The 26,941-nt window shown below is 43.9% G+C and overlaps 1 protein-coding gene across 2 annotated transcripts in view; it reads right to left on the bottom strand.

Annotated features, from left to right (window-relative positions):
• The window catches only part of LOC109904853 (membrane-associated phosphatidylinositol transfer protein 3), a 125,562-nt gene that overhangs the window by 13,943 nt on the left and 84,678 nt on the right, over positions 1-26,941 (bottom strand). For both annotated transcript variants that reach the window (XM_031790848.1, XM_031790849.1), the window contains exons 11-13: positions 18,356-18,544; positions 17,543-17,691; positions 9,909-10,025 (exon numbers count right to left, since the gene is read on the bottom strand). In XM_031790848.1, coding sequence (XP_031646708.1) covers positions 9,909-10,025; positions 17,543-17,691; positions 18,356-18,544 — 455 coding nt within the window. The remainder of the gene's footprint in view (positions 1-9,908; positions 10,026-17,542; positions 17,692-18,355; positions 18,545-26,941) is intronic.

Below are 26,941 nucleotides of genomic sequence, written 5' to 3'. Positions count from 1 at the left end.
CAATTTAACCTTGAGCAATACCCTAGATGCAGTAACACCCCTAAAAAAACAAAAACATTTGTCATAAGAAACTAGCTCCCTGGTATACAGAAAATATCCGAGCTCTGAAGCAAGCTTCCAGAAAATTGGAACGGAATTGGCACCACACCAAACTGGAAGTCTTCCTACTAGCTTGGAAAGACAGTACCGTGCAGTATCGAAGAGCACTCACTGCTGCTCGATCATCCTATTTTTCCAACTTAATTGAGGAAAATAAGAACAATCCAAAATGTATTTTTGATAGTCACAAAGCTAACTAAAAAGCAGCATTCCCCAAGAGAGGATGGGATCATGATCATTAGAAAGCAAAATACGGACTCCTCTTTAAATCTGCGTATTCCTCCAAAGCTCATTTGTCCTGAGTCTGCACAACTCTGGCAGGACCTAGGATCAAGAGACACAAGTTTTTTAATATATACAGTATATATCTTGACACATTGATGAAAATAATCATGGCCTCTAAACCTTCAAGCTGCATACTGGACCCTATTCCAACTAAACTACTGAAAGCGCTGCTTCCTGTGCTTGGCTCTCCTATGTTGAACATAATAAACAGCACATCCACCAGATGTGTACCAAACTCACTAAATGTGGCAGTAATAAAGCCTCTCTTGAAAAAGGCAAACCTTGACCTGGAAAATATTAAAAACTATCGGCCTATATCGAATCTCCCATTTCTATCAACAATTGTAGAAACATTTTAGAGAAAGCTGTTGCGCACAACTCACTGCCTTCCTGAAGACAAACGATGTACATTGGGGCAAAAAAGTAAGTGTCAAAAAAAAAGTAAGTGTTTATTGACAATTACATGAAGTTGATGCAAAGAGTCAATATTTGCAGTGTTGACAATTATTTTCAAGACCTCTGAAATCTGCTCTGGCATGCTGTCAATTACCTTCTGGGCCACATCCTGACTGATGGCAGCCCATTCTTGCATAATCAATGCTTGGAGTTTTTCAGAATTTGTGGGGTTTTGTTTGTCCACCCGCCTCTTGAGGATTGACCACAAGTTCTCAATGGGCTTAAGGTCTGGGGAGTTTCCTGGCCATGGACCCAAAATATCAATGTTTTGTTCCCCGAGCCACTTAGTTATCACCTTTGCCTTACGGCAAGGTGCTCCTTCATGCAGGAAAAGGCATTGTTTGTCACCAAACTGTTCCTGGATGGTTGCTCTCTTATTCATGGCTGTGTTCTTAGGCAAAATGTGAGTGAGCCCACTCCCTTGGCTGAGAAGCAATCCCACACATGAATGGTCTCAGGATGCTTTACTGTTGGCATGACACATGACTGATGGTAGCGCTCACCTTGTCTTCTCCGGACAAGCTTTTTTTCAGATGCCCCAAACAATCAGAAAGGGGATTCATCAGAGAAAATGACTTTACCCCAGTCCTCAGCAGTCCAATCCCTGTACGTTTTGCAGAATATCAGTCTGTCCCTGACGTTTTTCCTGGAGAGAAGGGGCTTCTTTGCTGCCCTTCTTGACACCTGGCCATCCTCCAAAAGTCTTCGCCTCACTGTGCGTGCAGATACACAAACACCTGCCTGCTGCCATTCCTGAGCAAGCTCTGTACTGGTGGTGCCCCGATCCCGCAGCTGAATCAACTTTAGGAGACGGTCCTAGCGCTTGCTGGACTTTCTTGGGCACCCTGAAGCCTTCTTCACAATTGAACTGCTCTCCTTGAAGTTCTTGATGATCTGATAAATGGTTAATTTAGGTGCAATCTTAATGGCAGCGATATCCTTGCCTGTGAAGCCCTTTTTGTTCAAAGCAATGATGACCGCACATGTTTCCTTGCAGGTAACCATGGTTGACAGAGGAAGAACAATGATTCCAAGCACCACCCTCCTTTTGAAGCTTCCAGTCTGTTATTTGAACTCAATCAGCATGGAGGAGTGATCTCCAGCCTTGTCCTCGTCAACACTAACACCTGTGTAAACGAGAGAATCACTGACATGATGTCATCTGGTCCTTTTGTGGCAGGTCTGAAATGCAGTGGAAATGTTTTTGGGGGATTCAGTTCATTTGCACTTGATGGTTGTACAGTCGTCTCTATCTAATACAACTGTGAAGGACCTTAGCGTAACTCTGGACCCTGATCTCTCATTTGATGAACATATCAAGACTGTTTCAATGACAGCTTTTTTCCATCTACGTAACATTGCAAAAATCAGACACTTTCTGTCCAAAAATGACGCAGAAAAATTAATCCATGCTTTTGTCACTTCTAGGTTAGACTACTGCAATGCTCTACTTTCCAGCTACCCGGATAAAGCACTAAATAAACTTCAGTTAGTGCTAAACACGGCTGCTAGAATCTTGACTAGAACCAAAAAATGTGATCATATTACCTCAGTGCTAGCCTCTCTACACTGGCTTCCTGTTAAGGCTAGGGCTGATTTCAAGGTTTTACTGCTAACCTACAAAGCATTACATGGGCTTGCTCCTACCTACCTTTCCAATGTGGTCCTGCCGTACATACCTACATGTACGCTACGGTCACAAGACACAGGACTCCTTACTGTCCCTAGAATTGCTAAGCAAACAGCTGGAGGCAGGGCTTTCTCCTATAGAGCTCCATTTTTATGGAATGGTCTGCCTATCCATGTGAGAGACGCAGACTCGGTCTCAACTTCATTCTTTACTGAAGACTCATCTCTTTAGTAGGTCCTATGATTGAGTGTAGTCTGGCCCAGGAGTGTGAAGGTGAATGGAAAGGCACTGGAGCAATAAACCGCCCTTGCTGTCTCTGCCTGGCCGGTTCCCCTCTCTCCACTGGGATTCTCTGCCTCAAACCCTATTACAGGGGCTGAGTCACTGGCTTACTGGTGCTCTTCCATGCCAGCCCTAGGAGGGGTGTGTCACTTGAGTGGGTTGAGTCACTGACGTGGTCTTCCTGTCCGGGTTGGCGCCCCCCCTTGGGTTGTGCCGTGGGGGAGCTCTTCGTGGGCTATACTTGGCGTTGTCTCAGGATGGTAAGTTGGTGGTTGAAGATATCCCTCTAGTGGTGTGGGGGCTGTGCTTTGGCAAAGTGGGTGGGGTTATATCCTGCCTGTTTGGCTCTATCCGGGGGTATCGTCGGACAGGGCCACAGTGTCTCCCGACCCCTCCTGCCTCATCCTCCAGTATTCATGCTGCAGTAGTTTGTGTTGGGGGGCTAGGGTCAGTCTGTTATATCTGGAGTATTTCTCGTGTCTTATCCAGTGTCCTGTGTAAATGTAATTATGCTCTCTCTCTCTCCCTCTTTCTCTCTTTTCTCGGGGGACCTAGTCCTGAGGCATGGTCCTATCTGGCCTGATGACTCCTTGCTGTCCCCAGTCCACCTGGTCATGCTGCTGCTGCTCCAGTTTCAACTGTTCTGCCTGGGGATATAGAACCCTGACCTGTTCACCGGATGTGCTACCTGTCCCAGACCTGCTGTTTTCAACTCTCTAGAGACAGCAGGAGCGGTAGAGATACTCTGAATGATCGGCTATGAAAGCCAATTGACATTTACTCCTGAGGTGCTGACCTGTTGCACCCTCTACAACCACTGTGATTATTATTATTTTACTCTACTGGTCATCTATGAACATTTGAACATCTTGGCCATGTTCTGTTATAATCTCCACCCCGGCACAGTCAGAAGAGGACTGGTGACCCCTCATAGCCTGGTTCTTCACTAGGTTTCTTCCTAGGTTCTGGCCTTTCTAGGGAGTTTTTCCTAGCCACTGTGCTTCTACACCTGCATTGCTTGCTGTTTGGGGCTTTAGGCTGGGTTTCTGTACAGCACTTTGTGACATCAGCTGATGTAAGAAGGGCTTTATAAATACATTTGATTGGTTGATTGAATGTTAGTCTGCTATAGCCTAGTTCGTTAAATAGCCTGCCCCATATTTGCTAAATATATTGAATATGTTTGTATTCCACATTATTCTAATTGCATTTCTTCAAATGGAATGACACTATTTAACATAGGTTATAGCATTCACACTGATATAAAGGCTAGGCCAACTGTAAATTGCAGTCTGGACATGGACATGCCACATAATCAATGAGCAAGATTAAATTCACTAGGCGTTTGATAAGGCCTAAAAAGAGTAATTCAAATTGTAAAGAATAAGAAACAACTTGTTTTAAATAGGCTATGTTTAAATAAAGTTACAGGCACCATAATTGCTCCATATGGGTTTTACGCACATACAAACTTTTCACAGGAGCTGGATAAAGATCCAATATAAAGAGAAAAGGGAATGTAATGTTATACTGCTCCCAATTGTAATGTTTTATAAACATCATGAAACCATCGTACAGATCAGATTGGCACTTATTTGCAGATGAAATTACATTGCATTCGAGCCATAAACCCATTGATAGTAAGTTTGATTTTTTATCAAATTAAACGGAAAACAATCAGTTCGTTTTTTAAAACAACTATTTTTCTAAATATGATCGGGTCAGAAGCATCATAAATCACATCTCTCGTTACATACGCATAAGGCAATGTGTGCACACATACACTCCCATTCAAAAGTTTGGGGTCACTTAGAAATGTCCTTGTTTCTGAAAGAAAAGCACATTTTTGTCCATTTAAATATCAAATTGATCTGAAATACAGTGTAGACATTGTTCATGTTGAAAATGTCTATTGTAGCTGGAAATGGCAGATTCTTTATGGAATATCTACATAGGCGTACAGAGGCCATTATCAGCAACCATCACTCCTGTGTTCCAATGGCACGTTGTGTTAGTTAATCCAAATCAACAGTGAAGAGGCGACTCCGGGATGCTGGCCTTCTAGGCAGAGTTCCTCTGTCCAGTAAGATGGGCAAAAGAACACAAACACTGGACAGAGGAACTCTGCCTAGAAGGCCAGCATCCCGGAGTCGCCTCTTCACTGTTGACGTTGAGATTGGTGTTTTGCAAGTACTATTTAATGAAGCTGCCAGTTGAGGACTTGTGAGGCGTCTATCTCAAACTAGACTCTCTAATGTACTTGTCCTCTTGCTCAGTTGTGCACCGGGGCCTCCCTCCCACTCTTTCTGTTCTGGTTAGAGCCGGTTTGAGCTTTTCTGTGAAGGGAGAAGTACACAGCGTTGTATGAGATCTTCAGTTCCTTGAAAATTTCTTGCATGGAATAGCCTTCATTTCTCAGAACAAGAATAGACTGACGAATTTCATAATAAAGTCCTTTGTTTCTGGCCATTTTGAGCCTGTAATCGAACCCACAAATGCTGATGCTCCAGATACTCAACAAGTCTAAAGAAGGCCAGTTTGATTGCTTCTTTAATCAGGACAACAGTTTTCAGCTGTGATAACATAATTGCAAAAGGGTTTTCTAATGATCAATTAGCCTTTTAAAATGATAAACTTAGCTAACACAACGTGCCTTTGGAACACAGGAGTGATGGTTTCTGAAAATGGGCCTCTGTACGCCTATGTAGATGATCCATAAAAAATCTGCTGCTTCCAGCTAAAATAGTCATTTACAACATTAACAATGTCTACACTGTTCTGATCAATTTGTTATTTCAATGGACAAAAAATCGTTCAAAAACAAGGACATTTCTAAGTGACCCCAAACTTTTGAACGGTAGAGTAGGCCCAACGGCTCTTTGGCAGGAGGCATGGATGTTTGTCTTATCCATTGAAGATAGTTTATTAAATAGTATACAGTAATCCTATAATAGGCTACATGTTTGTTATAACTAGGCCTATCTAGTTTTTGTTATTGACTTCAACATTGAAATATTCCACTACACACATTGCATTCACTCTTTGAAAATGCACTGCATGTTTGAGCCATGGACATTGCCCAAACGTTATAATGAGATAAGCCTACGCCACTGATATGGCCTGTTAGTGACTTTGCCACGTGAAAGACAAACAAACAAACAGGCAAATAGCCTAGGCTACAAGTGGATACAGCACCAAGGACAGTAATCATAATTCCCGAGATTTGACAGTTCAGTCCAACAGATGAAAATGGAAGATGCATTTTTTTAAACCAAATGATAAAGGAAAAACAATAAGCAAGTCTATTGTAATAACTTGATGTTCCTTAACAGACTTCCTACAGTCACTGAAACCTTTCATTCAATGAGCATTGCACATATGACTAATGAAGAACAACCTGCATGGATGTCCAATATAAAGAAAGGAATGCCTGTTGACTGTTATGCTGCTCATGATGTAATAAAACATTGGTCATAGGCTACTGATTAGGCTACTGATTAGGCTACTGTGCGCTTCCACTGGCAAAATTGATGTCATAACCAACTGCACCAGAGTTGGAAAATAGCAGAGTGCTAGCTTTTACAAGTTGAAACCGCCGTTAAAGGGGCGCTCTTAACATAAGCTCAAAATAGAGGCCTAAGTATCTAATGAAACCTAACGTGCTTTTTGGGGGCATTTCTGAGCATATTCGATGTCACAGAAATACGCAGTGTTACAAAATGGTACATGGTCTTTTGTACATAAACTACCACATCTGCAGCAGAACTGTATAAAGGCTACATAATACTCTTAAAACATAGCTCCATGAGCCTAGTTTGAGCACACTAACCAATGTTGTAGACTGATGTGATGTGTTAGTCTTTGTATCATGAATATTGGGACACCAGTTATTGTCATCTAATGAAGCAGGTAAACAGATTAAGTTTGTCAATAATTAATCCTCGTCAGTTCCGTGCCATGCTGAACTGAAGCTGTGGCATCTCAGCATGCCTTAGACACACACACACACACACCCAGGAAACACACACAGAGTTTTACACACTGGTACATCTGCAGCACTGTCTACTGCTGTGAACCGGCTGAAAGGCCAGATTCATTCCAATATCAGGCCAGTGACCACATTCCTCTGCTACAGGTCACTGTTGAATCTCTCTGCATGAATGCCTGTCTTATGGGAAAATAGCAGAACATATCGCTATCACACTGGGTGAGTGGTGAGTTCACCTTGCCCTCCAACACACACTGAGAGGAGGAGATGAACTTTGGAGAAGCAGAGCCCCGTTTTACTGGTGACAATGGTGCTCAGGAAGCAGCACAGGCAGCGGTGGCCCCACTCCATCAGTGACAAAGAGCCCCTTACTAGGAGAGTGAACTGAAGTCACAGCATCACTGATACCAGGCAGGGCCCTCTGAATGGTATCACTATCCCCTGGATGAGCTGGCAGAGCCCAGATAAAGTCTATACAGGGCACCAGGAGACTGTATAGCAATACAGCTATACCATATATCATATTCAGGTCATATTCTCCAAGCTGCTCCTCCTCCAGCTGTCTCTCATCTACCACTTACACAAGAGACAGATCACAGGATTAGAGGCTGGAGCAGAGCATGTAAGACACAGTCCAAAAATAAAACCTATGGCCAGTTTCCTTAAATGTAGATATGTTCCAGTTGGCCACGCAGTACATAATATAACTGGACAAAAGCCCATTGTTATTTAATTATTTCCTTTGAATATACTGTGAATTAAAGATGGCCCAGAAATACACTGTACTGACTTTTCAGCCTGGCAGTAGTCATATAGTCTTTTATGCTGGAGTATCAGTTAATTGTGATGTTGTGCTAGCATCTTTTTTCTGACATTCAGGACTCAGCCCACACAAGCAACAATTTCACAAGATTGCAGAAGCTCTTCACCCATTCAGTATTGGTGTATTTCTTGGTTCAACTAAAAGAGACCAATGCTATTGAGGCAGAAATGATTAAAACTGTGAAAAGATGTGTGAAGTTGATGGTAAGAGTGCCTGTGTAACTGTGTGTGTGTGCGTGTGTGTGTGTGTGCACATGTCCTTATCCCTTTGTCTCTGATTGAGATTCAATTAGAAAACGTTTGAAAGTCTCCAGCAGATTTCAGCTAAAGATTATTCAATATTTTTGGGAATTTCTTCAAACAGGGATTGAACAGAATATAATCTGTCTTTCTCCAGTACATAGAGTAGGGTCTGTCCATATATTGATAAAGGCGCAGGAGGGATGGCTGCCGTTTTATGGGCACCTAACCAACTGCGCTATTTTGTTCGTTTTTTTTGTACTGTTTGTAACTAATTTTGTACATAATGTTGCTGCTACCGTCTCTTATGACAGAAAAGAGCTTCTGGACATCAGAACGGCGTTTACTCACCGTGAACTGGACAAATAAATGTAACGAGTGCGGCGCAAAGAATGTACTGCTTTGTCGAGACAAGGCCAACATCCCTGTCATCCGCGTGAAGAAAAGACAGAGAAAAATGGGGAGGAGGGCAGGTGAGTAGGTAAACCACAACTACCCTCCGTATTATAGGCCAACGTGCAATCATTGGAAAACAAACTGGACAATCTACGTTCAAGACTATCCTACCAACAAGACATTAAAAACTGTAATATCTCATGTTTCACAGAGACTTGGCTAAATGACAACATGGATAATATAGAACTGGCTGGCTTCTCCGTGCATCGGCAGGACAGAGCAGCTACGTCTGGTAAGACCACGGGTGGGGGAGTGTGTCTATTTGTTAATAACTGCTGATGTGCAATGTCTAATATTAAAGAAGTCTCAAGATATTGCTCGCCTGAGGTAGAGTACCTTATGATAAGCTGTAGACCACACTATCTACCAAGAGAGGTGTCATCTATATTATTTACCACCACAAACCAATGCTGGGACTAAGAACGCTCTCAACTAGCTGTATAAGGCCATAAGCAAACAAGAAGATGCTCATCCAGAAGTGGCACTCCTAGAGGCCGAGGACATCTGTTTTACCTCATTTCTACCAGCATGTTAAATGTGCAACCAGAGGAAAAAAAACTCTAGACCACCTTTACTCTACACACACAGAGACGCGTACAAAGCTCTTCCTCACCCTCTATTAGGCAAATCTGACCATAATTCTATCCTCCTGATTCCTGCTCACAAGCTAAAACTAAAGCAGGAAGCACCAGTGACTCGGTCAATAAAGAAGTGGTCAGGTGACACAGATGCTAAGCCACAGGACTGTTTTGCTAGCACAGACTGGACTATGTTCCATGATTCTTCCGATGGCATTGAAGAGTACACCACATCAGTCTCTGTCTTCATCAATAAGTGCAACAATGACGTTGTCTCCACAGTGACCATGCGTACATACCCCAACCAGAAGCCATGGATTACAGGCAACATCCGCACTGAGCTAAAGGGTAGAGCTGCCGCTTTCAAGGACCGGGACACTAATTCGGACACTTATAAGAAATCCCGCTATGCCCTGTGATGAACCATCAAACAGGCGAAGCATCAATACAGGACTAAAGTTGAATCCTACCACAATGACTCTGATGCTCATTGAATGTGGCAGGGTTTGAAAACTATTACAGACTACAAGGGGAAACCCAGCGGCGAGCTGCCCAGTGACGGGAGCCTACCAGACGAGCTAAATGCCTTTTATGCTCGCTTTGTGGCAAGCAACACTGAAGCATGCATGAAAGCACCAGCTGTTCTGGACGACTGCGTGATCACGTTCTCCGTAGCCGATGTGAGCAAGTCCACTAAGCAGGTCAACATTCACAAAGCCGCGGGGCTAGATGGATTACCAGGATATGTACTCAATATGTAATTTTCTTCTGTTACTTTTTGATTTGATTTGATTTTTTACTTTATTTTATTTAGTAAATATTTTCTTAACTCTATTTCTTGAACTGCACTGTTGGTTAAGGGCTTGTAAGTAAGCATTTCACGGTAAACTCTACACCTGTATTCAGTATGTGACAAATAAAGTTTGATTTGATTTGTAATGGCACCCTATTCTCTATATAGCGCACTTCTTTTATCCCAGATCAAAAGTAGCACTGTACACTATATAGTGTGGGGATAAAGGAGCGGAACTGTCCTTTATCTTTCATTAATAACTCATGTTGGTTTCCTCACCCTCAGTTTGACAGGCGTCCTCCTGCGAAGCCACTTCTCCCGTGGGCTAGATGGAGAGAAGGGGGCTGAGTCCTTGCTGTCAGCTTCCTGGGTCTTCACACTGTCGCATCGCATGAGCTGCATGAACACACACAAGCACACAAGCATGGACACACATACACGGTTCATTAATCCGCGCGTGCTTAGTCCACTCAGTATGATGGCACTTCTCAAACAGAATCCCTAGTCTACTTTTAGGCACCTGATGCACATTTATCAGTGGAGTGGCATACATAAACTAGACAAAACAATTACATGGAATATTCATCCTCTGGTGCTTGAACACACTTGAGAGAGGATGAAACTAGGACTGTGATTATCTTGAGGCGTACACTGTCACAGCTGGTAACAGGAGCTCATTTGTCAAGAGGAAGATTCGGGCGTATTAACAGGCTAGCCTTTGGATGATTCGTTATGATGTACATTTCATCTCAGAAGTTGAGAGAAAAGAACCTGTCTTTAGCCTAATCAATGTGCTGCCAGGCTAATGATGTGTTTTCAAAGAGGAGAGGAAAGGACCGGTCGCAATGAGAGAAGGAGTTTAACTCCATGACTGCATTAACGAGATCCTAGTTTAAGGTCCAACCTCCTATTACACAGCAATGATAAGAATAGGTCATTGATTTTACTTAATTCAAACTTGACCAGCCGTTAAGTATGGTACAGTAAGTAAATGAAAAGGGCAGTAGGTTTGTGTGAACCACTGGGAGTAAGTTTGTGCGAACCATTTAAAAACCTTGGCTTTGGGGATGACCAGTGAAATATATCTGCTGGAGCGTGTGCTACGGGTGGGTGTTGCTATGGTGACCAATGAGCTCAGAAAAGGTGGAGCTTTACCTAGCAAAGACTTATAGATAACTTGGAGCCAGTGGGTTTGGCGACGAATATGTAGCGAGGATCAGGCAACGAGAGCGTACATGTCGCAGTGGTGGGTAGTATATGGGGCTTTGGTGACAAATTGGATGGCACTGTGATAGACTACATCCAATTTGCTGAGTAGAGTGTTGGAGGCTATTTTGTAAATGACATTGCCGAAGTCAAGGATCAGTAGGAAAGTCAGTTTTACGAGGGTATGTTTGGCAGCATGAGTGAAGGATGCTTTGTTGCGAAATAGGAAGCCGATTCTAGATTTAATTTTGGATTAGAGATGCTTAATATGAGTCTGGAAGGAGAGTTTACAGTCTAGCCAGACACCTAGGTATTTATAGTTGTCCACATATTCTAAGTCAGAACCGTCCAGAGTAGTGATGCTAGTTGGGCGGGTGCGGGCAGTGATCGGTTGATGCTAGTGCAGTACGCCACAGGATGTTTTTGTGCTGGTCAAGGGCAGTCAAGTCTGGAGTGAATCAAGGGCAATATCTGATCTTAGTTCTACATTTTTTGAAAGGGGAATGCTTATTTAAGATGGCGAGGAAAGCACTTTTAAAGCACACCCGGGCTTCCTCTACTGACGGGATGAGGTCAATATCCTTCCAGGATACCCGGGCCAGGTCGATTAGAAAGGCCCTCCCGGGTGGCGCAGTGGTCTAAGGCACTGCATTCCAGTACTAGCTGTGCCACCAGAGACTCTGGGTTCGAGCCCCGGCTCTGTCACAGCCGGCCGCGACCGAGAGGTCCATGGGGCGACGCACAATTGGCCTAGCGTCGTCAGGGTTAGGGAGGGTTTGGCCGGTAGGGATATCCTTGTCTCATTGCGCACTAGCAACTCCTGTGGCGGGCCGGGCGCAGTGCACGCTAACCAGGTCGCCAGGTGCACGGTGTTTCCTCCGACACGTGTGTGGCTGGCTTCCGGGTTGGATGTGCGCTGTGTTAAGAAGCAGTGCAGCTTGGTTGGGTTTTGTTTCGGAGGAAGCATGGCTTTCGACCTTCGTCTCTCTCTCTCGAGCACGTATGGGAGTTGTAGCGATGAGACAAGATAGTAACTATTAACAATTGGATACCGCGAAATTGGGGAGAAAAAGGGGGGTAAAATTCATAATGGACGCAGGCAATGAGGCAGTGATCGTTGAGCTCCTGGTTGAAAAGAGCAGAGGTGTATTTAGAGGGCAGGTTAGTCAGGATGATATCTATGAGGGTGCCCATGTTTACAGATTTCCGTCTTACAATCTAGCTTAGATTGAGAATAAAAGGAGCAGATTTCTGGGAGTGGTAGGATAGATTCAAGGCATAACGTATCGCCAAGGGTATGGTAGGGTGCGAGTACAGTGGAGGTAAACCTAGGCATTGAGTGACGATGAGAGAGGTTGCATCTGGAGGCACAAGTTAGTTGAGGTCTCCGCATGTGTGGAGGGTGGGACAAAGGAGCTATCTGAGGTATGTTGAGTGAGACAAGGGGCTCCGCAGTAAAATAAAACAATGAGAGCTACCCTAAACAACAGTATACAAGGCATATTGACATTAGAGAGGCATAAAGCAATCACAGCTGCTGATTAGGAGAGCTAAGACAACAACGGGTAAGACAACAACAGGGTAAACAGCTAACGGGTAAGCAGCTAACAGGTAAACAGCTAACGGGTAAATGGCGATGAATGGCGATGAATGAGCAGAGAGGGTCAGTTAGCTACGCACGGGGCCTGAGTTCGAGCATGGGGCCAATAGATAAACAAAATGAAGTACCGTGTTAATGAACAGTCCAGCAGATATCAGCTGTGTAGCCGAGTGATCATAGGGTTCAATGAGCAGCAACATGAGACAGGGAGCCGTTCAGTAGTCGTTACTACGCTAGGCGAGAGGGAGACAGGGCATTCAGAAAGCTAGCGGGCCGGGGCTAGCAGATGGGTCTTCACCGACATCCACGATACAGAGGCCGGTTGAGAGCACATTGGCCGAATTACGTCAGCAGACCAGTCGTGATGGATTGAGGTATTGTAGTTGGTGTACTTCGTTGGCTATCAAGGGAGATGTGCCTAGCTCGAGGCTAACTGGTGCTTTCTTCTGGACAGGGGTGTTAGCCACAATAGCCACTCGGTAGTAGCTAGCTAGCTGCGATGATCTGGTGTAATGGTCCACTGTTTGTGTCAGGAATCCGGTGATGTAGTGGAGAAAAGCAGTCCGATATTCTCAGGGCTGATATCACGCTGTGCAGACTGGCAGTCATGCGATGAATACAACAGGACCTTACAGTGAAATGCTTACTGACGAGCCACTAAACAACAATGCAGTTAAAACATTTTTTTAAATTGATAAGATTAAGAAAAAAAAGTAACAAGTTATTAAAGAGCAGCAGTAAAATAACAATAGCGAAACTATATACAGGGCGGTACCGGTACAGAGTCAGTGCGCGGGGGCACCGGTTAGTTGAGGTAATATGTACATGTAGGTAGAGTTATTAAAGTGACTATACATAGATCAAAACAACAGAGAGTAGCAACGGTGTAAAAGAGGAGGAGGGGGGCAATGCAAATAGTCTGGGTAACCATTTTATTAGATGTTCAGGAGTCTTATGGCTTGGGGGTAGAAGCTGTTTAGAAGCCTCTTGGACCAAGACTTGGTGCTCTGGTACCACCGGTACTAGGGTGGCTGGAGTCTTTGACCATTTTTAGGGCCTTCCTCTGACACCGCCTGGTATAGAGGTCCTGGATGGCAGGAGGCTTGGCACCAGTGATGTACTGGGTTGTACGCACTACCCTCTGTAGTGCCTTGCGGTCGGAGGCTGAGCAGTTGCCATACCAGGCAGTGATGCAACCAGTCAGATGCTCTCTATGGTGCAGCTGTAGAACCTTTTGAGGATCTGAGGACCTATGCCAAATCTTTTCAGTCTCCTGAGAGGGAACAGGTTTTGTCGTGCCCTCTTCACGACTGTGTGTGTGTGCTTTGACCATGTTAGTTTGTTGATGTGGACACCAAGGAACTTGAAGCTCTCAACCTGCTCCACTGCAGCCCCGTTGATGAGAATGGGGGCGTGGACCGAGCACACACCCCTGAGGGGCCCCTGTGTTGAGGATCAGCGTGGCAGATGTGCTGTTACCTACACTTAACACCTGGGGGCGGCCCATCAGGAAGTACAGGATCCAGTTCAGAGGGAGGTGTTTAGTCACAGGGTCCTTAGCTGGTTAATTAGCTTTGAGGGCACTATGGTGTTGAACGCTGAGCTTTAGTCAATGAACAGCTTTCTCACATAGGTTTTCCTTTTGTCCAGGTGGGAAAGGGCAGTTTGGGAGCAATAGAGATTTGATCATCTGTGGATCTGTTGGGGCAGTAATCAAATGGAGTGGGTTTAGGGTTTGTGGGATTATGGCGTTGATGTGACCCATGACCAGCCTTTCAAAGCACTTCATGGCTACAGACGTGAGAGCTACGGGTCGGTAGTCATTTAGGCAGGTTACCTTAGTGTTCTTGGGCACAGGCACTATAGTGGTCTGCGACAGGTAGCCAAGAGGTTAGAGCGTTGGACTAGTAACTGACATGTTTCAAGATCGAATCCCTGAGCTGACAAGGTAAAAATCTGTTGTTCTGCCCCTGAACAAGGCAGTTAACCCTATTTCTAGGCCGTCATTGGAAATAAGAATTTGTTCTTAACCGACTTGCCTAGTTAAATAAAGAAAAAAAAAGAAAAAAAAACCCATGTTGGTATTACAGACTCGGACAGGGAGAGGTTCAAAATGTCAGGGAAGACACTTGCCAGTTGGTCAGCGCATGCTCGCAGTACACGTCCTGGTAATCCATCTGGCCCTGCAGCCTTGTAAATGTTGACCTGTTTAAAGGTCTTACTCACATCGGATGCGGAGAGCGTGATCACACAGTCTTCTGGAACAGCTGATGCTCTCATGCATGTTCCAGTGTTACTTGCCTCGAAGCGAACATAGAAGTAATTTAGCTCGTCTGGTAGGCTTGTATCACTGGGCAGCTCTAGGCTGTGCTTCCCTTTGTAGTCTGTAATAGTTTTCAAGCCCTGCCACATCCGACGAGTGTCGGAGTACAATTCGATCTTAGCCCCGTATTGATGCTTTGTCTGTTTGATGGTTCGTCTGAGGGCATAGTGGGATTTCTTATAAGCTTCCGGGTTAGAGTCCCACTCCTTGAAAGTGGCAGCTCTAGCCTTTAGCTCAGTGCGGATGTTGCCTGTAATCCATGACTTCTGGTTGGGGTATGTACGTACGGTCACTGTGGGGATGACGTCATCGATGCACTTATTGATGATGTACTCCTCAATGCCATCGGAGGAATCCCGGAACATATTCCAGTCTGTGCTCACAAAACAGTCCTGTAGCTTAGCATCTGCTTCATCTGACCACTTTTTTATTGATCTAGTCACTGGTGCTTCCTGCTTAAATATTTCCTTGCAAGCAGGAATCAGGAGGATAGAATTATGGTCAGATTTGCCAAAATAGGCCATAGAGGCAAAAATAATGACAATTTAGCATTAATACTAGAGTGATATATGTACAGAAAATGATGTGCAAGTAGAGATACTGGGGTGGAAAATAATATGGGGATAAGGTAGTCGGGTGTGCTATTTACAGATTGACTGTGTAAAGGTACAGTGATCGGTAAGCTGCTCTGACAGCTGATGCTTAAAGTTAGAGAGGGAGATATGACTCCAGCTTCAGAGATTTTTGCAATTTGTTCCAGTCATTGGCAGCAGAGAACTGGAAGGAAAGGCAGCCAAAGAAAGTGTTGGCTTTGGGGATGACCAGTGCAATATACCCGCTGGAGTGCGTGCTACTGGTGGGTGTTCAGTTGAAGAGCATACATTTAGTTTTACTAGCATCTAAGAGCAGTTGGAGGCCACGGAAGGAGTGTTGTATGGCATTGAAGCTCGTTTGGAGGGTTGTTAGCACAGTGTCCAAAGAAGGGCCAAATGTATACAGAATGGTGTCGTCTGCAAAGAGGTGGATCAGAGAATCACCAGCAGCAAGAGCGACATCATTAATATACAGATATACAGAAAACAGATATACAGAAAAAAGAGTCTGCCCGAGAATTGAGCCCTGTGGCACCACCATCGAGACCGCCAGAGGTCTGGACAACAGGCCCTCCGATTTGACACACTGAACTCTATCTGAGAAGAAGTTGGTGAACCAGGCGAGGCAGTCATTTGGGATGCCAAGGCTATTGAGTCTGCCGATAAGAATGTGGTGATTGACCGAGTCAAAAGACTTGGCAAGGTCGATGAAGACGGCTGCACAGTACTGGCTGACGGTTTATGATCTAAAGCGTGGCTGAGGTGCACCCATGACCAGCTCGGAAACCAGATTGCATAGTGGAGAAGGTATGGTGGGATTCGAAATGGTCGGTGATCTGTTTATTAACTTGACTTTTGAAGATTTTAGAAAGGCAGGGCAGGATGGATATAGGTCTTTAACAGTTTGGGTCTAAGGTGTCACCCCCTTTGAAGAAGGGGATGACCACGGCAGCTTTCCAATCTTTGGGGATCTCTTCGTATCGAAAGAGAGGTTGAATAGGCTAGTAATAGGTGTTGCAACAATTTTGGCGGATAATTTTAGAAAGAGAGTGTCCAGATTGTCTAGCCCAGCTGATTTGTAGGGATCCAGATTTTGTAGCTCTTTCAGAACATCAGCTGTTTGGATTTGGGTGAAGCAGGGGGGTGGGGGTTGGGCAAGTTGCTGCAGGGGTGCTGAGGTGTTGGCCGGGTTAGGGGTAGCCAGGTGGAAAGCACGGCCAGCCGTGAAAAAAGGCTTATTGAAATGATCGATTATCATATATTTATCGGTGGTGACAGTGTTTCCTATCCTCAGTGCAGTGGGAGGAGCTGGGAGGAGGTGCTCTTATTCTCTCTCTTATTAAACATTTTGGAATTAGTGCTACAGGAAGTATAACCAGCCAGCTGTATGTTGATAGTGTCTTTGTTCAGCCACGACTCCGTGAAGCATAAGATATTACATTTTGAATGTCCCGTTGGTAGTTTAATCTGGTAGGTCATCGATTTTATTCTCCAAAGATGACATGTTTGCTAGTAGAATGGTAGGAAGTAGGGGTTTATTCGATCGGCTATGAATTCTCAGAAGGCCTCCTCTTCACGCAAATTACGGGGATCTGGGCCTGTTCCCGATAAAACAGTATATCGCTCGCGTCGGGCTCGTCAGACTCGTTAAAGGCAAAAAAGGATTCTGCCAGTCCGTGGTGAGTAATCGCAGTCCTGATGTCCAGAAGTTATTTTTGGTAGAGACGTAGTGCCCTATATAGGGAATAAGGTGCCATTTTAGACACAACCCCTTACTGTACTGGGTGGCTGCTCTGGTCTCTTTTCATTGCTCTCTAATTACCAAGTTAAAAGGCTGTCAGTGGTCAGGATGGGTTTTAATAGGTCATGACACCCTGGCTGGTTTTAATCACTCTGTGAGGGTCTGAGGACACCATGAGCAAGATAAACATAATACAAGTGCACACAAACACCTAGTTACATTTGACATTTTAGTAATTTAGCAGATTCTCTTATCCAGAGGGACTTACAGCAGCAATAGGGTGTAGGCTACCTGCTGCTCATATGCATGCAAGCACACATAACCACAATCCACAGCACAAATAATAGTATACATGATCTGAATTCCAGATATTCCAGAATTCCAGAATTCCAGAATTCCAATAGTCAGGACACAGACGCACATACATATAGGGGGGGGGGGGGGTGTTACCTGTCGGAGCACAAACGCAGCTACATCAGTGGACTCCCAGTAGGAGGCATGGAAGAGATGAGGCAGTGCCACAGTGGGGAAGGAGGTCAGCACGTCTGGACAATACAGAGAATAGTCCAACCTCTTAGAGCCCCACCAGCTACTGGAAACTGAGGCAGACGCGCACACGCACGCACACACACACACACACACACACACACACACACACACACACACACACACACACACACACACACACACACACACACACACACACACAGAGGAAGAGAGAGAAACACACAGAAGGGAGATAATTAACACAGGCATATCAAGATAAGGTTTTCTTCGAGTTATTTAAAGTGATTTGTGGGTACTAATTGGTATTATTCATCTGGTCTTTTAGCCACTGCAGTATTAGATTTGCAATAGAAGTAGGTTAATGTGAGGTAAAATCTGGAGAGGCAAAGTTGTGTCTCATGAGTCTGGCTATATCTACCCACCATAGATAATTGATTAAATAATGTACAAAGCGTAGCCCGAATGTGACCTTTTGTTCTGATTGCTAATGAGCAGTCTCCACCCCCTTCTCTCTCTCTCTCTCTATATGTATCTTTCTCTCTCCACCCCCTTCTCTCTCTCTCTCTCTCTCTCTCTCACTCTATGCCCCCCTCTCTCTCTATGTATCTTTCTCTCTCTATGCCCCCCTCTCTCTATGTATCTTTCTCTCTCTTTCCCTCTTGTTCTCTCTCCACCTCTTTCTCTCTCCCGTGCCCTCTATCTCTTTCCTTTCTCTCCCTCTCTGCCTGTCTCTCTTTTGTTCTCTCTCCCACTCACTGTTGGTGATGATACTACTCATCCGGCCAACAGAGCAGAAGGACGTCTCACTGTCCATGCTGGACACACTGGCCCTGCGCCCTCCTCCTCCCCTCCCACTGTCTGTTTCAGGGGAAGGGGGCACGGTCGGGGCACCAGGACTGGGCTCTGCCTCCAGGAACACCTCTGGGTGGCTCTGGATACCATCAGCTAGAGAGTGAGGGGGAGAGAGAGAAAGAGAGATGGGTAGAAAGAGTTAGAGGGAGAGGGAGTTCAATTAAATAACAATGAACTAGTAACGTTCTCTGTGAATCAATACTGTTCCATGGTCTAATAGGAGAGTATGTGGTATTGGCTTGTTCTGTGTGTCCCAAAGGAAGGCCTTGGACACACACATTGTCAGGTAATTAGGTTGGGCTTGTAATGATCCAGGGATTGTGACCGATGGTGATGACCAATCAACATACCCAACCACAGGAGCTGAGAGAGAGAGGTCAGTGAGGGAAACTGTTAACAACTACACTACAGCCCAGATGGCCCTAGTTACTCATCACCTTTAACCCTGTATGTTTGGATGGATGTGTTTGTTTTGTCCCCCCACTGTACAGGCATTATTTGCTCTGTAGACCTGTAGATGGAAGGAGGAAACTTGTATTTGCCCTGTGATATATATGGTTGTATCAGAGAACATGGAAATAAAGGAAAGTCTCTAAGCGACATGGCATAGTAGTAGCAGATCACATAAATAATATCATTCTTAGAGAGACAAGTGACCACTCCTTCTGTTTAATTATACATTTATGTTGAACTTCACAGGAGCCTCTCTGGAATAAAGGAGGAAGGGAGGGAGGGAGGGCAAGAGAAAGAGTGATGAAGAGAAAAGAGAGAGACAGACTACAAGGGACATGTGTCATTTCCAAGACATGTTGAGGCCAATGTATTTTCTCTTCATCCAACTCAACTTAACTGTTCATTCTACTTGTATTTGTTATTTTCCCCTTATTTTAGAAAGAGTTGTAATCCCTTTTCTCCTATTTCCTTTTCACTCTATATGTCTGTAATAGCTTGACAATATGTTACCCGTTTCAGGAAACTAGGTGTATGTCACGAGTCACTACCTCACAGGAGAGCCGTTTGAACGGAAACTTTTTTTAAAAATCAAAATGTTTTTGGGGGGCAGAAATGCCTTCTCGAACACGTGAACTTTCATGTGCCTTAATAACAAACATGCATGCCATCTGTAAATACAAATAAAATTGTTAAATAACGAGCCTAGTTGGTTAAGCCACAGAAAAAGCCAGCAACATTCCCGCTACCCATGATTGGCTGAGATAATGAGTGGGCTGGACAAGCTGAGAGATGAGTTTGGATTGGTCTGCCATATAGCACGCTTCTGTCTATTTGAGCTGGTCAGTTTGTGTAGGTAATCCTGTCTAATGCGGCTTTTTTTTATGTATAGCATAGTAAAAGTTAAGAAAAGACTCAACTATATAAGAATCCATTTCAATAGAACGTCACTGCAACAACTGTTTCAGAGCACTCTTGTCTGAGTGTCACGTTCTGACCTTAGTTCCTTTGTTTTGTCTTTGTTTTAGTATGGTCAGGGTGTGAGTTGGGGTGGGCAGTCTATGTTTGTGTTTCTATGTTGGTTTTTGAGTTTGGCCTGGTATGGTTCTCAATCAGAGGCAGGTGTCGTTAGTTGTCTCTGATTGAGAATCATACTTAGGTAGCCTTTTTCCACCTGTGTTTGGTGGGTGTTTATTTTCTGTTTTGTGGTTCATCACAAGACAGGACTGTTTCGTTTCTTCGTTCTTCCTAGTTGTTATTTTGTTTAGTGTTCAGTTTTGATTATATTAAAAATCATGAACAATTACCACGCTGCACCTTGGTCCTCACCTTATTCCACCGACGATGGCTATTACACTGAGTGTGCCAGAGGGCAGAATAACTGATGAATTTACGAACGCTCAACACCGGTTGAATATGGCCGGTGTCAGTAAACTTAAATTAATGAAATTGTTACCAGGAGCATAGTTACATGATCTATTTCTGATATTGCTACTATGCAAGTAGCCATTTACAATTAATATTTTTGGCAACTTTTACTTCACTACATTCTGAAAGAAAATAATGTACTTTTTACTCCATTCATTTTCCCTGACACCCAAAAGTATTCGTTACATTTTGACAGGAAAATTGTCCAATTCACACACTTATCAAGAAAACATCCCTGGTCATCTCTACTGCATCTGATCTGGCGGACTCACTAAACACAAATGCTTCATTTGTAAATGATGTCTGAGTGTTGGAGAATGCCCCTGGATATTGGTTTGCTTAATATAAGGAATTTGAAATTATGGTTTATACTTTTACTTTTGATACATAAGTTAAAAAAAAAACATTTTCCAATTAAGAACATTCAAAACAAAAGTGAAAAGATATTAGACAACGATAGGACAAAGTGACAGTAACAGACGAGCGTAACAAAAATAAATAAATAATAATTATATAAACAAACATACAATAAGAAAAAAAAGAAAATAATGAGACATTGGATCACCTGCCGTAGGCTACATATTATACATTACGCGTGAAACATTGTGAGGATTATATATAGATTCAATCAATGAGATGTGGGGGGCGATTCTCCATATAGTCAATAAAAGGTTGCCAAATTCTGTAAAATGTCTTTAACTTATTCCTCAAGCAGTAAGTGATGTTCTTCAAAGGGATACAACTATTAACTTCCGATAGCCACATTGCAACTGGTAGGGAGGAATCCAATTTCCATTTCAAGGCAATACATTTCTTGGCAATCGCTAGCAATATTTCTGTTAGCTTTATAGTATGGCTTTGCCTAAGATTGGTGTTAGTAAAGTTACGCAGTAGACAGACCTCTGGGTCTAAAGGGAATGCAACCCCGTGAATTGAGGATATGGTATCGCATACCCCCTGCCAGAAACCGTGTAGTTTTGAACACTGCAAAGTGGAATGGAGGAATGTTCCTTCATCTGAGCCACATCTAAAACATAGGGAGGAGATATCTGGGTTTAACTTGTGCAGTCTAGATGGGGTGATATAGAGCTGATGGAGGATATAAAACGCGATCAGTCTGTATCTGGAGTTCAATGTGGATGTAACACCATCCCTGCATAGGTCACTCCATAGATCCTCATCAAGATCAACACCCAGATCTTTTTCCCATCTAAGTCTGGGTTTATCTAGCCCAGGCAGTGTTAGTCCTGACATAAGAGCATCGTATACACGGGAAATGGTCTTGAACAGTGGTTGGTCTGCGTGGCAGAGTTGTTCAATAGGTGACATCTTAGGTAGGTTCCATTGTCCCTTGAGAGTCACCCTAATAAAGTTTCGTAGTTGTAGGTAGCTAAAGAAGTCCCTGTTAGGCAAGTGCTATTTCTGTTTCAGCTGATCAAAAGACATAAGAACTCCCTCCTCGTAACAATGTTCCAGAAGAGTGATCCCCCTTATCAGACCATGGTCTAAAGTTACTATTCTGGAAAAACATAGGGATCAATCTATTGTTCCATAAAGGGGTTTTAGGGGAAAGGAATCCCTCTTGTCCGAACAGCTCATGCAGTTTGCACCATGCCAGGACAGAATGTATGATTAAAGGGTTGTCTGTGATGGTTTTTATAGATTTTCTGTCCCATTTGTAAAACAATTCTGCCCCAGTGTCATCATTTGCCTCAAGCTTTTCAATGTTCAACCATGAGGGAGAGGGACCATTGTCAAACCTCTGAGCCAGAAACCTAGACTGTGCAGCCCAGTTGTACATTCTAAAATTGGGGAGGTTTAAGCCCCCTTGACTGTAATCAAGGGTCAGTTTATCCAGGCCAACCCTAGGGGTTTTGCCGTGCAAGATAAACCGTCTGGTCAGCTTGTCGAGAGAGGAAAAAAATGCTGCGGGAACAGGGATAGGGAGAGATTGAAACAGATATAGAAATCTGGGCAGGACATTCATTTTAATTACATTGATTCTACCCAGTAGAGTGAGAGGTAAGTCCATCCATTTACAAAGGTCAACCTCCACCTTTTGCAACAAACTGGCCAGATTGAGTTTATAGAGGTTTTTCAGATTACCATCCACCATTATGCCCAAATATGTGAAGCCCATAGGCGACCATCTAAAAGTAAACTTGTGCTTGATGGTATGATGGTCAAAGACAGACAACGGTAAGATTTCGCTTTTATCAAAATTGACCTTATATATCCAGAGAAAGAACTATAACACTGTAGTAGGATCTGCAAGTGAGAGAGGGAGTGTTCTCGGTTTGTTAGAAATAAGATAAGGTCGTCCGCAAAGAGTGATAATTTATGGGTATGGGGGCCCACCTCAAAGCCATGTATGTCAGGGCACGTTCTAATAGCCTCAGCCAACAGTTCGATGGCGAGGGCAAAGGGGTGGGGGCTAATTGGGCAACCTTGTCTGTTCCCCCTATAAAGAGGGAAAGAGGAGGAAGTAATCCCATTGGTAGCAATCCTAGCTTTAGGAGATTTGTAGAGTGATTTTATCAAATTTACAAACACGGTACCTAAACCAAACTTTTCCAAGATGCGAAAGAGGTATGGCCATTCAACCCTATCAGCGTCGAGGGAGACTGCGACACTAGGTATTTAGTTTTTGTTAGCAAGGTGAATTATATCAAAGAACCTTCTGAGATTATTGGAGGACCATCTATTAATTATGAAGCCAGTCTGATCTGGGTTGACCAACAAGGGAAGACATGACTCCAGTCTCTTAGATAGCATCTTGGTGACCAGTTTGCAATCTGTGTTAAGGAGAGAGATTGGTCTATAGGAGGCGCACTTTAGCGGGTTTTTCCCTTTCTTGTGGATTACAGTAATCACTGCTTGAGAGAAGGACTCTGGAAAGCAGTTGTCTTCTCTGGCTTTTTTAAGTACCTCCATAAGGTAGGGGACCAACAGCTCCCTAAATTCTTTATAGAACTCTTGAGGGAATCCATCCTCCCCAGGAGATTTATTAGAAGGTAAGGATTTAATGGCCTCCAACAATTCAGGAACTGAGAAGTGTTCACTCAGGCGCTCGCTGTCTTCCCCTGACAGGCATGGGAGGTTGAGAGAGGAGAGAAAGGAGTCGATCTCTGATAGATCATCGCTTGATTGGGAAGTGTAGAGGTCTTCATAGTATTTCTTAAAAGTATTATTAATTTCAGTAGGGTCGAAAGATATCTCATTAGTAAGTGTTTCTATGGCATTAATTGTCCTCTTACTTTCCTCTGCTTTCAGTTGCCATGCCAATACTTTGTGAGCTTTCTCTCCAAACTCGTAATAACGCTGTTTTGATTTAGTGATGTCCCTCTCAGCTTGATATGTGTTCAGAATATTATATTTAAGTTTTTTATTTACCAAAAGCCTGTATAGATCTTTAGTCGGGCCTCTTTGGTAGGTTTTCTCTAGCTCGGAGATTTCAGATTCAAGGGCACTCAGTTCCGCACCGTGTTTTCTCTTCAGCCCTTTAGTATAGGAAATAATCTGTCCCCTCAGATAGGCCTTCAATGTGTCCCAAAGAATGAAGCTGTCAGGAGCAGAGGGTTTGTTTGTCAAAGTAAAAATATTGATCTGCTCTTTGATGAATGCACAACATTCAGGTTGCTTTAGGAGTGTAGAATTTAGTCTCCATCTATATGCTCCATTTACCTTGGTAGGAATGGAGATTGATAATACCAGAGGAGAATGGTCACTAAGCAATCTGGGGAGATACTCGACATCTAACACTCTATGAAACAGTTGTGTCAAGTAAAAAGTTATCTATGTGTGTGTGTGTCTTGTGTGGGTGTGAATAAAAAGAGTAGTCCCTATCCTGTGGGTGCAACTGTCTCCAGATGTCTAGTAAATTTAGATCTTTCATGAATGACATGGTGAGCTTGCCGGCTTTGGTAAGAAGTGAGGGTTTATCGGAAGACCTATCAAGTACTGTATCTAAGCAAAAATTTAAATCTCCTCCAACCAGTAGCCATCCTGGTGGTGCTTGAGCAACCTGAAGGAAGACATTCTGAATGAACATATGGTCATCGAAGTTAGGAGCATACAGTGCTTTGCGAAAGTATTTGGCCCCCTTGAACTTTGCGACCTTTTGCCACATTTCAGGCTTCAAACATAAAGATATAAAACTGTATTTTTTTGTGAAGAATCAACAACAAGTGGGACACAATCATGAAGTGGAACGACATTTATTGGATATTTCAAACTTTTTTAACAAATCAAAAACTGAAAAATTGGGCGTGCAAAATTATTCAGCCCCTTTACTTTCAGTGCAGCAAACTCTCTCCAGAAGTTCAGTGAGGATCTCTGAATGATCCAATGTTTTATAAATGACTAATGATGATAAATACAATCCACCTGTGTGTAATCAAGTCTCCGTATAAATGCACCTGCACTGTGATAGTCTCAGAGGTCCGTTAAAAGTGCAGAGAGCATCATGAAGAACAAGGAACACACCAGGCAGGTCCGAGATACTGTTGTGAAGAAGTTTAAAGCCGGATTTGGATACAAAAAGATTTCCCAAGCTTTAAACATCCCAAGGAGCACTGTGCAAGCGATAATATTGAAAAGGAAGGAGTATCAGACCACTGCAAATCTACCAAGACCTGGCCGTCCCTCTAAACTTTCAGCTCATACAAGGAGAAGACTGATCAGAGATGCAGCCAAGAGGCCCATGATCACTCTGGATGAACTGCAGAGATCTACAGCTGAGGTGGGAGACTCTGTCCATAGGACAACAATCAGTCGTATATTGCACAAATCTGGCCTTTATGGAAGAGTGGCAAGAAGAAAGCCATTTCTTAAAGATATGTTTGGCGTAAAAGCAACACAGCTCATCACCCTGAACACACCATCCCCACTGTCAAACATGGTGGTGGCAGCATCATGGTTTGGGCCTGCTTTTCTTCAGCAGGGACAGGGAAGATGGTTAAAATTGATGGGAAGATAGATGGAGCCAAATACAGGACCATTCTGGAAGAAAACCTGATGGAGTCTGCAAAAGACCTGAGACTGGGACGGAGATTTGTCTTCCAACAAGACAATGATCCAAAACATAAAGCAAAATCTACAATGGAATGGTTCAAAAATAAACATATCCAGGTGTTAGAATGGCCAAGTCAAAGTCCAGACCTGAATCCAATCGAGAATCTGTGGAAAGAACTGAAAACTGCTGTTCACAAATGCTCTCCATCCAACCTCACTGAGCTCGAGCTGTTTTGCAAGGAGGAATAGAAATCTATCATATGCAGATAATTAGGAAATGTTTCAACTTTGGTTTGAGCACAAAAGTGACCTATGTCTCTTTAGGAAGGAAACAATAAACATAGAAAAAAGGAAGAAAAAAAATAATAAATCCCACCCACCCCGATTAGACTAAAACAACAATCCCAACAATCAAACATGAATACACTTGTAGAGATACGTTGCTGCTCGCTTTCCATCTTGCTCTTACTAGCTAAAGCTTGGCGTAAACTAAAACCCGCGAGCTCTCTAAGTTGAAAACAAACGTTGTGAATAGATATTTATGGCTGAATATTTACTGCCCACGGTAAGGGATGCTTGAGTCTCTTTTCGAAAGATCAACATAAATGAGGGGGAAAGCAGTGGGCCTAAGCCCACTTATTGCTTCGCCCAGTACATATGGACTCAACCAAAATATACTCTCCAGTAAATGTAATAGAACTCACCCCGGAAAGATACGGTTAGTTGAAAATGTACAAATCAATTATAGTGACCGGGAGATACCAGCAGTTCAATCCGGATAAGAGAAAACAAACGAACTGCATTTTATCCCCCAGAGAGACCGTCCTGGCTCAGACTTTGCTCAGTTCCTTGAGATAAGTGTGCACATCTCCCGGTGTGTTGAAGAGATGGCTTCGGCCTTTGTACTGAACTTTCATCCGCGCAGGGTGGATGAGGTAGCCGGTGATGTTCTTCTCCTTCAGTGCTTTGGCGGCAGGTCTGAACTGCTTGCGACGTCTGGCGAGATCCGCGCTCATATCTGGGAAAAGGCTGACCCTCTTTCCATCGATGGTGATGTCCCTTTTGGCTCTTGCGAGTTGCAGTATCTTCTCTCTGTCTTGGAAACGGAGGAACCTGATCAGGACGGTTAGTGGGGGCTCATCTGGCCGGGGTTTCGGCGCTGATGTTCTGTGGGCGCGTTCGATTTCCAGCGGCTTGGTGAAGTTGATTATGCCTAGGACCTCCGGGATCCATTGAGTGAAGAAACGGACCGGGTCACGGCCCTCGCTGTCCTCTTTCAATCCCACCACACGGATATTACTACGTCCACTCTGGTTCTCCATCTGATCTACCTTGTTTTTGAGGTAGGCATTGTCCTTTTGCAGTTGTATCAAGACCTGGTCATGTCTAGCGATGGTATCTTCAACTGTGCTAATGCGCAAATCTGCCTCAGTCGTTCTCAAAAGGAGATCATTCATGGAGGATTTCAGGTCGTCAATGGAAGAATGGAGTTCAGCCGATTTCTTATAAATTTTCAGAGAAAGACCTCTGTTACCATCCTGAATTTCCCGGAGGTGAGTAGCCAGCATGTCGGCAGGATCGCAAGAGGTTGCTGAGAGC

Source organism: Oncorhynchus kisutch, linkage group LG15, assembly GCF_002021735.2.
Source record: "Oncorhynchus kisutch isolate 150728-3 linkage group LG15, Okis_V2, whole genome shotgun sequence".
Taxonomy (NCBI): Eukaryota; Metazoa; Chordata; class Actinopteri; order Salmoniformes; family Salmonidae; genus Oncorhynchus; species Oncorhynchus kisutch.
This window is presented reverse-complemented; position numbering and strand designations above follow the sequence as displayed.